We start from the raw sequence: 15,083 nt of genomic DNA, 5'->3' as shown, positions 1-15,083 counted from the left end.
GGGGGGGGGGGGGGCACTGGGTTCCAGTCAGTGGACCCTGGGGCTCATCCTCACTCTAAAGTTGGGCTCTAGGATCCCTGAAGACATCAGACATTCTGGAAAGCAGGGTCATCACCACAGACCACTTGGAGGAAGAGCACGTTCTGTCTCTACAGAGCCAAAGCAAGCCCAGGGCCACATACCTGGGAGAAGCTGCAGTTGGCCATGTGCAGCGCCTCCAAAGCCAACCCTGTCTGCACCAAGACTCCTTTGCCAATGACCATTTTTGTACTTTGAAGAGCAGCGAGAGCCGTTTCTTGTGGGGATTGGCAAGGTATTTGCTTGGACTTGGTCTGTTGAGATTTGAGCTATTTGCAAGAGCTGACCTCAAAGCATCAGGCTGATATGGAAGGCGGTGAGTCACCAGGCTACCCTGCACTGAGGAGAAGGAAGAGGGATGGGCTCTCGGGGATGGAGTGAGTGGCAGGGAAGGCACCAAAAATAACCTGGCCACCCACCAGGCCTTTGCTAGGCACCCACTGTGTGCCAGGACCCACCTGCCAGCCACCGCTTCTGCTCTGGAGAAACAGGCCACCCCAGGAAACATCACAGCCATGACACTGTCCTCAGGACAGTGACTCTGTAACACCAGCCCAGGAAGAACTGCAGCTGTGATTCCCACAGTGAGGGTCTGCAGCTCCTTCGGCAGAACACAGGGAGGGATTAGAAGGAAAAAGGCCCGGACCAGAAAGAGAGAAAGACCAGTGGACACAGGAGACATGGGGAGTAGTCAGGGCTGTTCTTGGTTGTCTTCAAGTGCCGTGATCCATTCATTTGTTTCCCACATGTTCACACTGTCTTCCTGGCTCTGAGAAACAACCAAATGAACACTTGAGGTCCTTGCCATCTGTGAGGGGGAAGTGAGGCAGGCCATCATCATGGCCAGAGTATGCCATGTGATGAGGATCCTATTGGTGGGATATCAACTTAGATCTCACTGTGGGAGCTAGAAAGGTTATGGGGGACACTGCCTCTCCTCCAGCCAGCCAGCCACTTATCCACACTTCTGTAATCTGTCCATTCAACATCCATCCGTTCACCCATCCATCTACCATCCATCCATCCACCATCCATCCATCCATCCATCCATCCATTTATCCACCCATCCATCCATCATTCATCTAGTATCCATCCATCCACCACTCATTATTCACCCACAATCCATCCAAAATGCATTCACCCACTCATCTATTCATCATTAATCCATCCATCCATCCACCCATCCATTCTCCATCGACCATCCATCATCTACCCATCCATCCATCCATCCATTCAACATCCACTCATCCATATATCACCCATTCAACATCCATCCATTTACCCATCCACCTGCCATCCATCCATTCCTCTATCTACTATCAATCTGTTCACCACCCACCCATCCAACATCCATTCACTCACTCATCCATTTATCTATCCATCATCTATCCAACATCGATCTATTCACCCATCTTTCATCCACCATCCATCCATCTACCATCCATCCATCCATCCACCCATCTATCTTCTCATGGAGACCTTTAGTGAGTCTCAATGGACACTCGTTTCAGGCAAGGCTCTGGGAAAATTCTGGCTACCCTCGGCCCATCCTCAAGCAGAGGAGAGATTACCAGGGGAGGACAATCGGTATGTGTGATGCTGGTCCTGACAGTATGAAAGCAGCCAGGAGGGCAGCCATACCTGCTGCCCAGTCTGTCCATCCCTTTTTGCTGTGTGACCTCTGGCCAATCACTAAAGTCCTTTCTGCCTCAGTTTCCTCATCTGCAAATGTGGAAGAAACAGTGGCTGCCCTGGGGTGGATGTGAGCATTCTGTCACTCGGTGACAGGTCTCAATGACCATGCTCAGCTGGAGCAGTGTGGGCCACAGCATCTGCAACCTCTGGGGGGTGCAGAGGAATGGCGCCCTCCTCCTGCCCAACAGTGAGCTGGGAGAGCCCCCAGGACAGGCACGGTGGGCCTGGGTTCTGTACATGGCTGCCCTCTCTAGGAAATAACGGGGGGGAACTTGGAGCCACGTCCAGCTGAGCTCTGGTTCTCCTGAAGGTCCGTTTGGAAGCCCCTTCCCATGTGAAGGGACACACGAGAGGGTATGAGGGTTGGGAGCCTCCCTGTGGTTGTATGCCAAGTCCCACTGGGCACCTGGCAAGTCCCACTGGGTCCCTGGTGGGCTCCTCATCCTGCTACTCAGCTTCCACTCAGTTTTTGTCTGGCAAAGCTGAGGCCCTGCTGCCATGGTGCCCAGGACCCCACATGCTGCTATATTTAGAAGCCTCTGCCGGTGACATTGGCTTAGCTGGTTGCAGGGGACTCCTCCAGCATCCGCTGTGGGGGTGGCCAGGTCTGCAAGCTCTGCAGTTTGTCACCATCTAAGAAGCAGAAAAAGGTTATGAGTGTGACACTCCCAGGACCTCGCCCGCCGCCCGCGGGGGGGGTGGTGGCTTCCTGTGGCAGCCCTGGCCCCGCGTACCCTGAGCAGGGGCGCAGCCACAAGCATTTGGTTTGGGGTTGTGGGACCTTTTCTTATTAATCTTCTTTATGATCAAAAACCAAACCAAAGCAAAAGCGTCTCACTTCATAATGTCAGGGCTGAGTGCTGGGTGCCAGCTCCAGGCACAGGGCCGCCCGCTCCCCACCTGACTGCACGCCGGCTCCAGTGTGAACTACTGATGGGCCCTTGGTGTCTGCACCCTCAGGAGAAGCAGAAACGGCCCTGTGTCCCTCCCTCCCCCGGGCCTGGGCCAGGGCTCCGGGCCTCACCCAAGACCTGCTGGTGGTGGGGGACAGGGGACAGGACAGGCCATACTATGGACACTGCACACTGGGGAAATACTTTGCAAACCATCTGGGGACCTGGAGGATGCTCCAAGGGTAGCCGTTGCCAGAGCAGATTGCCTGGACATTGCTGTGGTGGTGGCTTGGGGCATTAAACTCTGGGTGGAGTCTGCCAAGAGCAGCAGGACCAGAGGTGGGCAGCAGTGGGTGGGCCGAGCTCAGCCACATTCAAGAGGCTTCTGGAGAGGGCTTTTGTTGTAGCAGGCAGAGGACTTGCCTTGGGCTCTCCCAAAGCAGTGCCTACAGGGGGTGAGACAGGGTGGACAGAGCCAGCCCTGGACCCTGCAGGACCCCCCTGAGCAAGCAGACCCTGCGGCTCCAGCAGCCTCCGCAGCGGTCAGGAGTGGTGTGTTCTGTGCAGGCTCTTTCATGGGCCCCCAAGCCCTTGTTCTGACCCCGTTGTCCACACAGCAGCGAAAATCCCATCTATGCCCACACAAAATGCCCCCAGAGAGCAAAAAAGAAGCTCAAGGGGCCCTGAGTGACCAGGACTCGACTCACCCAGGTGGCCCTCCCCCCAGGCTGACCGCAGTAGGGACTCAGGATGTCCTCCTGGGGTGGTAGGCAAGTGAGCAGTCCAGTGGAAAGGCCACAGGGTGAGTGAGGAACAAGCCCCTGGCACCTGCCTCCTGCCGCGTCCCTGGCCACCCCTGTGGACATGGGCCAGTCCCAAGATGCCCTGTCGGAGGCTGTCTGCAGAGAGTGGTCAGAGCTGATAGAGGCTGGAGCTCTTTGCTGGCATCAACAAGTCACCCAAATAGTTTTTGCTTTGAATTCTGGGTGTAGTGGGACCCACTTGTGACCTGCTGGGCTTTCTCACGTGTGTAAGGCTAATGTGAGCGGCAAGAAGCGTTTTCATAGGAGACGTGTAAGCTGGTCCTGTGGGCATCCTGGGTACCGTGCTCAGATTCACCAGAATAAAACAGTTCAGAGAAGCATTCTGACAAAAGTAGACTGGGTATTTTGCGTATACAAGATCATGAAGTGACCCCAGGGAAAGGACGGTGGTCAGGGCTCTCACTGCACAACACTGGTAGGGGAGCCACTCCTCCTCCTGGCCAGAGGTGGCCTGAGGGAGTGTGGTAGAATGGTCAGTGCTGGGCATGGCTCGGGAGCTCTGAGTATTGCCAGGGCCTGGGGGGCTTCTCAATATTACCGCTGCCTCGACCTCCTCCCCTGGAAGGTAGACCTGCCCATCATCATGACAAGACCCTTCTCTACCTGTTACACATCTCAAAGAGAGACTGGCACAGCCAGCGATGGCCCCAGTCAGCTCATCTGACTGTCATACAGCATGCCTTGGGGGACGTGTCCAAGACCTAGAACCCACGGCAGAAACCCAGGCTCGAGCAGCCTCCATGGCAGAACGTGGATTCCGTGACTTGTTTCCAGCAAGGTGGCTGAAGGCCCAGACCTCCTGGGCACACTTGCCTTTGGGGCACAGGCTGTGACAGCTGTCCACCACTCAGTAGGAGGGTCCTGGACTCCCATCAACTGGCCACAGGCTCAGCAGGCACCTAGCAATGGGCCCAGTTCTGTGAAGAGCCCCTGGCCCCACCCAGGAGTCTCTCCAGTGACAGCGGGGTTTCACTAGGGGACCAACCCTCTAACCTGGGTGTCAGGGGGAGCTCCCCACCGCACCCAGGGTAGAGGGGACCCCCCCTCCAGGCAGGGCTGGACACACAGGGTTCCGTCCTGGATGCCGTCAGCAGGCTCTCCGGGCGACGCAGGCGCTCCTCGGAGCTCACCACGCGGACAGCACCTCCAGCCATCGGAAAGCAGAAGCGGGGCTTCCTAGTGTCCAAGGGGCAGTGAGGCAGGACCCCAGGGGGGCCACATTGGTTGGGAATGGCTGTCAGGGCTGGCCCCTGGAGGAGGGGACAGCCTCCAAGGCCTCCTTGTCCCCCCCGGTTTGCACTCAGCACCTCTGGCGGTTCTCGTCCACCCCGCTGGCTGCCAGTGCAGGCATCTGCCTGCTGGTCCCAGTTTCAACAGACCCTGTTTCTCCTGGCCATTGTCCATCACCCCAAGAGGTCTCTGCACTCACACGGGTCTGTATCGTATTCCTGTCTCACTGGGACAGGGAGCACCACGTCAAACTCCAGTTTGCCCCTTTATTTCCAATGGGTCAAGAACCACGGACCTGCCACCATGGACAAGCCACGTGCTACAGAGGAAGCCCTGCCCCCAAGATGCCTCACTGAGGCCACAGGGGCACGATGGCAGGGCAGAGTGTGGGGACACCCTGGAACATGCTTCTGTTCAGGCCACAGGAAGGGCCTGAGATCCAGCTGCAGCAGGTGGCGAGAGGCAGCCCTTGAGGCCCCAGATTCGCACAGCCCCCCCTTCTTGGCCCCCTCTGCTGTTTACCTGAGATCCGGGCGTGGCTCAGGTGATGCACACAGTCAGACCGCTGCCCACCTTCTGCTATTCAGCAAAGTTCATAGATGGCGGGCCTCTCCCTGCCAGGTGTAGCCCCAGCCCAGGGGGGAGGGAGAGGTGCAGGTAGCTCACCTAGAAAAGATGGAGGGGACCTAATGGCCAGAGGAGGAGGAGGAGGCCCCAGGGCGCAGGCTCGGGAACTCAGCATTGGGGGGCGCACAGGGTGTCACCCTGGTAGCTCCCTGGCACCCAGAGTCTGAGAATTTGTGGGAGTGATCCGTGAGCCCTGAGATGCTTACACAGCACCCCAGAGTCTGAGGATTTGGGAGGAGAGTGTCTGAGAACCCCAAAGTGTTCACGTGCTTTTTGGGGTCTGATTTCTGGTTGGTGGTTTCCATCAAGTCGGGTACAGGATTTGGAGGCTCTTTTTCTGACATGTGTACTTCTTGGCCTGGCTTTGGGTAAAGAGGCTCTTCCCACACTAACTCAGATGCAAAGCCAACGCCTTCGCGGTCAGCAGACCCTCACCATCAGACAGCAGGCCCCTCCTTGCAGCATCTGAATCCAAGGCCTGGGACCCTGGCCTTCCCTCCCCTACACATACCACGGCCCTGGGAACTCTTCAGTGGAGACCAAGGTCACCTGGGGCCTAGGAGACACAGCCAGCTTCCTCTAGGAGTGGGCCCCCGCAAAGTGCCCTCTCTCTTTCCCTTCCCCTCCCCTCCCTCTTTCTCACCCATCCCTCTGCCATCCCCCTTCTCTCAGCCCCAGCAAGTGGGCCCCAGGCCTGCTGACCCCGCCACCAGGGCTCCCATGAGCTTTGCAGCCCTGCCCTGCCAGCCGAGTTTCTCCTTCACTTGATCATGTCACCACCAAGCCCTTGAGAGTCAGGATGGGGATTGATGAGCTCGTCCGGGCTCTGCGTCCACACTGGACAGAGGTGTTTCCAGAATGCCTTTCCCTCCTCCTTCCATCGCAAGAATGGACTCTCTGTTTCATCTGCTGTGGTCTCCATAAGTCGTAATCCGTGTGTGCGCCCGTGCCCGTTTGCACAAGCATGCGGGTGCCGTGTGTGTGTGTGCACCGACCGTCAGGAAAGGAGCCACCAGGCCTAGCACCCAGGCCGTTGCTTTGAATCACCTTGGGGTCCTTCAAGGAGGGGTCAGGGTGAGAAGCAGAGCCCACTCGTCCTGGCCATCAGGCAGACGCGATGCTGCTGGCCCCTGAGAGGGTGGTGTAGCCACGGCACTCAGGACACAGGCCGAGGGTGGACACTGGGCCTTGCTCCTCCCGCATGCTCAGAATCCATCAGGAGAGCTGACGACAGACGCCTCAGGTCCTGGCTGCACACGCCCCGGAGGGCCAGCCGTTGGCCATGCCCATTAAATGTGAAAGAGCCAGCCCAGCGGAGGGCCACAGCTAGAGGCACAGGAAACCTCAAATGACATGCGAAAAACATCGTCAAGGTTAAGAGAACTTTCCATCCCTTCGCTTCATAACTCAGCATTTCTGATGGGGGAGATTTATGAGCTGGGGGAGCCGGCAGTGGGTTGGGGGTCCTGGGAGGCCAGGTGGGGGTGAGCGGGCAAGAGGGCGGCTTCATTTGGAGGGTCTGGGATTCCCGAGGCTCAGCCCCAAACAGCCCAAGAATAGGCTTTTGGGTGGCTGCCTGGACAGGGGGCCAGATTCCAAATCAGGAGGGAGGCTCAGTCCTGCTGCCACATCTGCCGCCAAGCAGTGGTCACTAAAGCTGACCAGGGGGACCCCATGGCTGGGTTGCCTCCCTCCTTCCCACCCCACGTCTCATGTGTGAGCAGAACCAAGCACCTACCTCCTCCGTCCTCTCTTCCACCCAGTTCTGGTCTTCATCTACCTCCTGTGAGGCCTAAATGACCCTGAAACTGTCACAGATAAATGACCTCATGCGGAGCTTAGGCCCAGGCAGTGGTCTGGCTTCTGGGCATGGCTGGACGTGCCTGCCCCAGCGGGAGGGCAGTGGGCTTCCCTGCCCAGGACGGGTAGGCACCGATGGCGTCAGGGCCTCGGTGCAGACCACACTTGGCCAGGTGAAGGGTCCCTCTGGGCGGCGCGCGGCCCCCTCACCTCCCCCACCAGGCCTCCTCTTCCCTGTCCTTCCTTGCAATAGCACCAGAGTCCAGGAGGCCCCATCAGAGGCTACTGGGGCCCTGAGGTTCACCACACCGAGGACTGGGGACAGGGCTCTGTCACTGTGGGTACTGGTGAGTCTTGCCCCCAAGGCAGCAGAACCCCCTGGGCCTGCTCTGGATTCCAGAGCACGGAGAATCCTGTGACCCCCTCAGTGGGGCACAGACACTGTCTTTCCGGTGGTTCTCGAAGGGCCTCCAGAGCAGTCTAGGTTGGAGGGGAGCAGGCGGTCCAGGGCTCAGCCTGGGTGCAGAGCTGAGCCCTGCGGCACGTATCCCCTCCCCTAACGTGGGGAAATACTGGGCAACTGCACTCTAATGTGCCCTCTCTGGAAGCCGAAATGGCCCAGGCCTGTTGATGCTCCAAACAGGAAGGCAGCCAGGAGCCAGGTCTCTGCAGCAGCCCCAGGCTAGGGCCGCCTTGGGCACATCCCCAGCTGGACAGAAAAGCCCAGGGCCCTGCCCCCACTCCTGCCCCTCCTGCGTCTGCCAGTATGCCCAGCTGGGCCTGGCAGTGCAGCTGTGGGGCTGGACTCCATGCTGCAAGGGGAACTGGCATCTCAGGTGAGGCCCAGCCACCGACCACTCACGCCCAGCCTCCAGTTCATCCACTGCTGGTCCAGGGCCTTGGGACAGGAGCTTCATGGGCATCCCCAGGGGGAAGGGTCAGCAGTTCACTCGGCTCCACTCAGGCACTGAGGCTCTCAGCCTCTGGACAAAAGGAGGTAACTAGCCCAGGGTGCCCACCCGGGGACAAACATCTTGAAGCTTTAAGAGCCACCAGAGAGTAGCTGTGCCCTGTAACAGTGCCAAGAGTCAAGGTCTGGGCAGCAGGCCTTCCAGACATGAGGACAGGCCTGGGAGACAGGAATGGCTAGAAGGATGGGCTCTCAGCCCCGAGAGTGGTGCCTACCTGCAGGGTGGGAAAGGGCAGCTGGCACTTGGGGTCAGTGCCCTGGAGGACTCATTGGCTCTGGGATGTGGGTCTCTGCACCCAGGAAGGACAGAGGCACACCAGAGGCTCTGGATAGTGTCCCATGCAGAGCAGCTGGCCAGGTCCATGTTCACACACTCTCTAAGAGCTGCAGATGTTGGCTGGGGCGTGGAGACAGCTAGAAGGACATGGGGCTGTGTCCAGATCCCTGCAGGTGTCCCAGGAAGGAGGCCTGCTCTGTATAGTGGGGGACACCATGGGAAGGTGGGCAGCCCACCCACCAGGATGCCTAAGCATGCTGTGTGCTGGGTCCAGGAGCACAGTGCTGCGCTTCACCGACCTGCTGTCCAGGTCATGGAGGCCAAGAAGGGCTCGAGGGCTGTGTCCAACCATGGACTCCAGGAGACACCTGGGTGGTCACAGGGCCAGGTGGACCAGCCATCTGCCTCGGGTCCCTTCCCACAGGGGCTGACTGATCTCTTCCTGAAGCCTACTGGTCCCTGAGACCATGCTGCTGGCCCCACACGCACACACACACTGGCACACGCACACACTGGCACACGCACGCACGCTCCTGCATGCACACAGCTGGGTGCCAACAAGCTCCAGGCACTGAAAGCATCTTGGTCAGCCACAGTTAGCAACAGGGGTTGCCCTTGCAGGGACTTCTGGGGGAGGAAGCCCAGGCCTGGGACGCCAAGGCCAGGCCAGCCCCAGGGAGCCGACCAGCAGACCTCACAGAGCCAGGTGCAGCGGAGGCCCACAGGAGCTCCACCCCACAGTGGGGCAGGGAGGGTCCCTCTGTCTTGACCACTCCCCCCAGGGGCCAAGCAGAAGGCCGGGCTGCCCAACAGGTGGAAGGCCACTAACCCAGGCTGATGGCCTGGGTCTTCTTAGCGGCCCAGGGTCTTCTTAGCGGTCTTGTTAGCGGTCTTCTTCATGTGACCTCATGTTTCACGTGAGGTCCTCAGTACCCCCACTCTGAGCCCTGAACGGACAGTGGTCACAGAACCCCCTGGACAAGGCCCAAGCCTTCCACGGGGCCCCTACAGAAAAAGGTGCAGGCCACACCCTTGTCCTGGAGCTGAGGGTCCTGCTCTTGGGAGGCATCCTGAGCCCCTCCTGGTCACTGGGCTCAGGGAGCAGTGTGGTTGGGGGCACAGGGTCATGTGCCCTTGTTCTCCAACAGGATGTGCCAACCTGGTGCTGAGCTGGCCTCCCCACCCCCTGTGTGCTCAGGGTCCAGCTCCTGCCAGAGTCCCTGGAGAAGAGGAGCAGGAGGCACAGACGCAGGGTTTGGGACCATGGGTCTCCGCGTTGCCTCTGGCTGCTGTTGACCTTTATGAAAACAGAACTTCAGTGAGTTCCAAAGACTCCCATGGCCCACAGGGGCTCAGAGACCCAGCAAGCGTCCGCTGGGCAGGGGAGTGTTGCGTACCAGGCCAGGGATCTGCACACTGGGGATGGACACTCAGCACCAGTGGTCAGGGGCATGGCCTCCTGGGGCTGGAGGGCAGGGACGGAGCACCCATCCCTTCTCTGCCCTCCTGCTCTCCCTACCCCATCCTGGCTGGCACAAGGCCTCAGAGATCTCAGAACCAAGGGCCCAGCCCCATTCCAGGTTGGCTGGGCCTGAGCATTTCCCCTCAGAGACTTGCAGCTTAAAGCACAGCGGCACCCCATGGGCTCCGGAGGGGCTGTGGTTGGGGGTGAATGAGAAGCTGTGCACAGACGGGCCCGACAGCAGGGCCATGCACCCCAGCAACACTGGTCCCTGCCACCTCCGGGGGTGGCACTTCCCCAACAACTCTGAAGCCAGGCAGGCCCAGGCCATCAGGAAGGATCCCCGCACTTATGGGGGCACCTCAATTATATTCAAAGCACCTGACTGTGGGTGGAAGTGGGCAGTGCAGGTGGACAGGCCCTTCCCCACATCCTACTCCTCACCACAGAGTACCTGGAGGACGTAGCTCGGGGGCTCAGGATTCTGGAGTCAGCATCCACGTCCCATGTGATGGCCAGTGCCTCCTACCCTGACTCCCTGGGACCCTGTGGATTCCCGGTTCCCATCACCCCTGTCCACCTGGGCACACTGCCCACCTGAAACCTCCTGCATACCTGACATGCCTGTCTGTACATGCCTGGATACACCTGCCCACCAAGACACACCTGAACACCTGGGCACACCTGCACCCTAGGCCCACACCTGCACACCTGGACTCAGCCTCTCTCCACATGATAGTGGCCTTATCCCTTGCCCGCCAGCCTCTCTCCCCCACTCCTGCCCTCGTATGTCCATGATGCTGCTGGTTCAGAGGCTCTGGACCCAGAACCTGAGGCCGGCACCGAACGGGCAGGGGAGGCCGGGAGGCTGGACTCAAGTGCAGCTGCCCCAGTGGCCAGCAGGTCAGGTCAGACCTTCTCCCATGAACGGTGCTCTCAGAGGCAAGACGGTGACACAGATCAGAAATCAAGCCTGAGAAGGTGCCACTTGCCTGTCAGGAGTGGGATTCCAAAGACAGCATCAGCAACACCAGAAAGCCAGGCCGGAGCAGGTGTCCTGGGAGTGTGGTGAGAGCCGGGCACTCGCCGCCACCGCTCGGCACCGGGAATGTTCCGATTTCAAGGAAACGGATGGTTTTCTGACTTCCAGGGCCATGTGCAGGCTGGTGTGAGCATGAGCACAGGGACGCAGGCACACACACTCGGTGACAGCACACACCCAGGCTCAGACACAGCTGCACCCCCAATGACACCTTTACCTTCAAAAGCGTTTTTTTTTTTTCCTAGCCCGACGCTCGGGCTGTCTTTAGCAGAGGGCTCTGTTCTTAGACGCAGTGGCCTCTGCTTACTCACACCTGGGTCAGCCTTGCTGGGGAGATTGCCGTGCTGAGACCTGCTCGGTGAGAAAGGAAAAGGGTCCCCCGCCCCCAAGGTCGCCGGGCTCAGCAGCTGGGCCAAGCAGGGCCTGGCTGATAACCACGTGGCTGGCTGAGGCCGGTGCTCACGTGCTGTCCCCCTGAGCCTGCGGGGACAAGGCAGCGTGCAGCCCCGAGCACACTGGGTGCCTCTGACCTTCGGTTTGCTTCTTCCCTGGCAGATCTCTGAAGACCTGGGCAGCGAGAAGTTCTGCGTGGATGCCAGCCAGGTGGGGGCTGGCAGCTGGCTCAAGTACGTCCGTGTGGCATGCTCCTGTGATGACCAGAACCTCTCCATGTGTCAGATCAACGAGCAGGTAGGTCCAGGCTGTGCGCAGGGGCTCTGCCCCTCGGAGTTATCCTAGGGGACACGCTCCAGGGTGGATGGAGGTGCCTCGGTGAGGGACAGCTGAGCCCATGCCGGGGGCTTCTGTCCTGCTATGGGGCAGCTGCCTGACACTTGGCCAATGCTGGCTCTCTGGGGTGCTTAGCTGCCCTGGGACGCTCCCCTGGAGCCTTCAGTCAGCCATCTTGCCTGAGGCCAGCAGCACTGACAGCTGAAAGGTGGTGGCCTTGACAAGGGCAGCAGGGCAGGCAGGGTCCCAACCACAAGAGCCACGCTCCCTGCGGATGCTGCTGCCCACGAGACACGAGAGAGGTGGGAAGAGAGGCCAACCGCAGGAGCCCTGTCTGAACCCGGGTTTCACCAAGCTCTCCAGAAGGGTCAGCGCTGGCCAGCAGGAAGCTGCTGGGGCACCTCCCAGGCCAAGCCAGACTGAGACCCAGCCCCCTCCCAGAGCCCCAGCCTGCCGAGGGCTTGGCCTTGTTTTGACACGGTCCCTTCCCGCCAGGAGCAAGCCGGATGCCTCCTGAGCTGTGAGGTCCTCTCCCTGGCCCACAGGGGTGAGAAGCCCTTCCCTTCTGTTCCCAGCCCCGGGGCCAAGGGTCCTGCAGGCTTGTGGACCGTACCCAGGGCGGTCACCGAGGCCACGTGCCAGCTGGGAGTGGAGACGTGTGGCTTCTTGAGACTCCAGGAGGCCACCCATCCATGCTGGTCGCCACTTCCCCTGGCTTCACCTGGAGCTTGCAGGTGGGCTGGAGACCTCCACATCCAGCCAGGCCCAGCAGTGGCCTCCGTCCTGTGTTCCCACTGGGCTCCTCTGAGGTGCTGGACTCCCAGCCCCTTCCTGCAGGGCCATCTGCTTTGCCTGTCTTGGGGCTCTGAGGGAGATTTCATTTGCAAAATGAGGTCCTACGACTTTAAAAGACATTCATGGAGACCTCTGTTAAAAGACAGAGGCCACATTCTTGTGTAGACCGTGCAGGCTGTTAAAGGCGCTTCAAGGCTCTTGACTCTGGAGAAATATTCTGTGTTAAGAAACAGCGCGGGAGACCTGGGCAGCCCCGGGCTGCCGAAGGTCCTTCCTCGTGGCTTGATCTCCCTTTGACTCAAGCTCGGTCTGGACCAAGCAGTGATTTTACCGGACACTGGACACCAGCTGGTTCCAAACAAGGGCGTGGATCCACCTCTCCACTAGGACTTCCGTGGCCTTTGGTTAGAACCCAAAGCTTTGAAAACAACTTTTCCTAACTGCAAATAATAATGATACAGAAATAAAGCAAAAGAATAACCGTGGACATTAAAACAGAACTTTAAAGGGGAGACCTTTCCTGCCTCCAGATGAAAGTGGAATGTGAGTGAGAAGGTTCAAGGCACCCAGAGCTCTGCTGAGCCCTCCTGGAGCAGGTCCGGGGACGCCCTGTGCTGGCTTGTCTGGAGGATGCTGAGGGGCAGCGGCCAGTGCACCCAGGCTGGCCAGGGCAGCATCTGTGAGACAGACCAGGTAGTGAAGGAGGCAGGCTCTTATATCGAGAGAATGAATGTTACTAGAACATCAAAATAAACCGAAGCAGAAAGGTGGGCAACTTGTGAGGCCAGCTCTGTAGAAACCAACCCTAAAGGGGAGGCGTCTTCAAAGCCCTGTCTTTATGGGGAATATCCAGGGACTCGTTTATTCTAGCTCCACACGGGCCTGTGTGGAACTGGCCCTGCAGCTCACTGTCCTTCCACTGTCAGGACCCGAGGACAGAATGACAGACCTGCCCTTTCCTGTTGGCCTTTGTTAGCCCCACCTCCGTCTCGGGACACTGCCGGCTCTGAAGCTCTGTGCTGGTGTGGGGCGCTTACCAGGCTCTGGCACCTACCCCTCTCGACAGCGAAGCCCCTCCAACGCCCCTCTGCCTCCCAGGAGTGACTCTCCCTGCTTCAGGGCTGTGGTGGATCCACAGCCACACATTAGGGGCACTCGGGGTGTGCGGTTGACAAACACCACCCCTAATAGCCCACAGAAGTGGCTCCTCCTCCTGGGCATTTCCAGTGTGCCCAGGCCGAGGGAGACAGGAGCAATGACCCCTCACACTGCAGGCGTATGGGGCACCCGAGATCCCCTCCAGTGTCTCCCAGACTGCGCCTCGGAACTGGACAGACCACAGGGCAGTGGCCCCCAGAGCACAACGGAAGCAGGTACAGGTGACCTGCAGGGAGCTGCAGGGGACATTGGGTCCAAGAGCCATCCCGACACCTCAGCTTGGAATTCCAGCAACCAAAGGCAGACGAACAGCTGGGGGATAGCAATTTCCAAACTATAATAATAAGAAAAGTCACTCCCCGGAACCCACAGACTCCCAATACATATTGGTTGGTTGAATGAAATGACTTTTGAAAACACCTTGGAAGGGAATAATAGATCTCAAACTGCGTGTTCAGTAGTGGTCAAAAGCAGAGCAGCTCTCTCCCAGGACAACGCGGCCTTGGCAGAAAGCACCTTGGTTTCCTGGTCCCTCGGAGACACACATTCCTTCAAAGTAGCCTGCTTTGACCCTCTGTGGAGCTAAAATAAAAACCCTCCTCAAATATTAACAATAAAAAAGGTTTTGAAGACAGGTTTCTCTTTAAGAAGGAAACGTCACACAATATTAGCGGAGTTTCTCAGATCTCCATGGTCCCAAGGCCTTCTACCAGGATTTCTGGACAATTACAGACACCACACACTGACTCCCACACCTACACACACACATGCATGCACACACACACACGTGAGCACACATACACATCCACATGTGCACGGACAACACACACCCCACTACACACATGCACACACACACACATGAGCACACATACACATCCACGTGTGCACGGACAACACACACCCCACCTCCACTACAGCACAGACACTGGTGGAGGGAACCCATGACACGGAGGTTAGCAAGGCCTGAGCCTAGTTTCAAAGTTCAAGACACATGATCTCAGCCCCAATTTTCAGAAGATAAAGGAGCCAAGCAACAAGAGGCTGTCACATCTTAACAGAAAGTTTGGAAGCTAAGTCCCCAGAGGAGATGTGGCCTCCAGATGCAGGGGAGCCTTCTGAACCGAGGACCAGGCTTTGTTCTCCACCTGAATCTCCTGCTGGTGGTGGTCAGGACGTGTAAACTTGGAAGCCCGGCCTCAGGGACTGCAAGAAGCCCTCAGAGGCCCTGCTCCACGTTTCCATCCAGGTGATGGGATTCCTCTCCTGGTACTCTGTGGCTGCAAGAGTTCCTGCCCAGGAGAGCTCCTGAGAAGGGACAGGCCCTTCCCTCACGCCCACCTCAGCCCTCCCGGGCCTGGCTCTCTCACCTGCAAGGAGACTTGTGGTGTCAACAAGCATAGAGAGGCTACTTCTTCTTTGACTTTATCTCACATGTTTTTTTTAATTCAAAATCATAAATTTTTCATTCTGGTCAGTTCCAAAATTAGCCTCCAACAATTGGAT

At 58.5% G+C, this 15,083-nt stretch overlaps 1 protein-coding gene and 1 long non-coding RNA gene across 7 annotated transcripts in view; one reads left to right on the top strand and one right to left on the bottom strand.

Moving 5' to 3' along the window:
- Window positions 1–15,083, top strand: part of Prdm16 (PR/SET domain 16) — a 201,831-nt gene that overhangs the window by 146,149 nt on the left and 40,599 nt on the right. For all 6 annotated transcript variants that reach the window (XM_048783764.1, XM_048783763.1, XM_015501488.2 and 3 more), the window contains exon 3: window positions 11,454–11,588. In XM_048783764.1, coding sequence (XP_048639721.1) covers window positions 11,454–11,588 — 135 coding nt within the window. The remainder of the gene's footprint in view (window positions 1–11,453; window positions 11,589–15,083) is intronic.
- On the bottom strand, window positions 760–11,434 carry LOC125610795. The gene is made up of 2 exons (XR_007340837.1): window positions 1,720–11,434; window positions 760–886 (listed from the first exon to the last, which is right to left on the bottom strand). It is a non-coding gene; the product is annotated as an uncharacterized LOC125610795 (long non-coding RNA).

The sequence above is a fragment of the Marmota marmota genome, unplaced genomic scaffold, assembly GCF_001458135.2.
Source record: "Marmota marmota marmota unplaced genomic scaffold, marMar, whole genome shotgun sequence".
Lineage (NCBI taxonomy): Eukaryota > Metazoa > Chordata > Mammalia > Rodentia > Sciuridae > Marmota > Marmota marmota.
The sequence above is the reverse complement of the archived record's forward strand: the minus strand, read 5'-3'. Positions and strand labels throughout refer to the sequence as shown.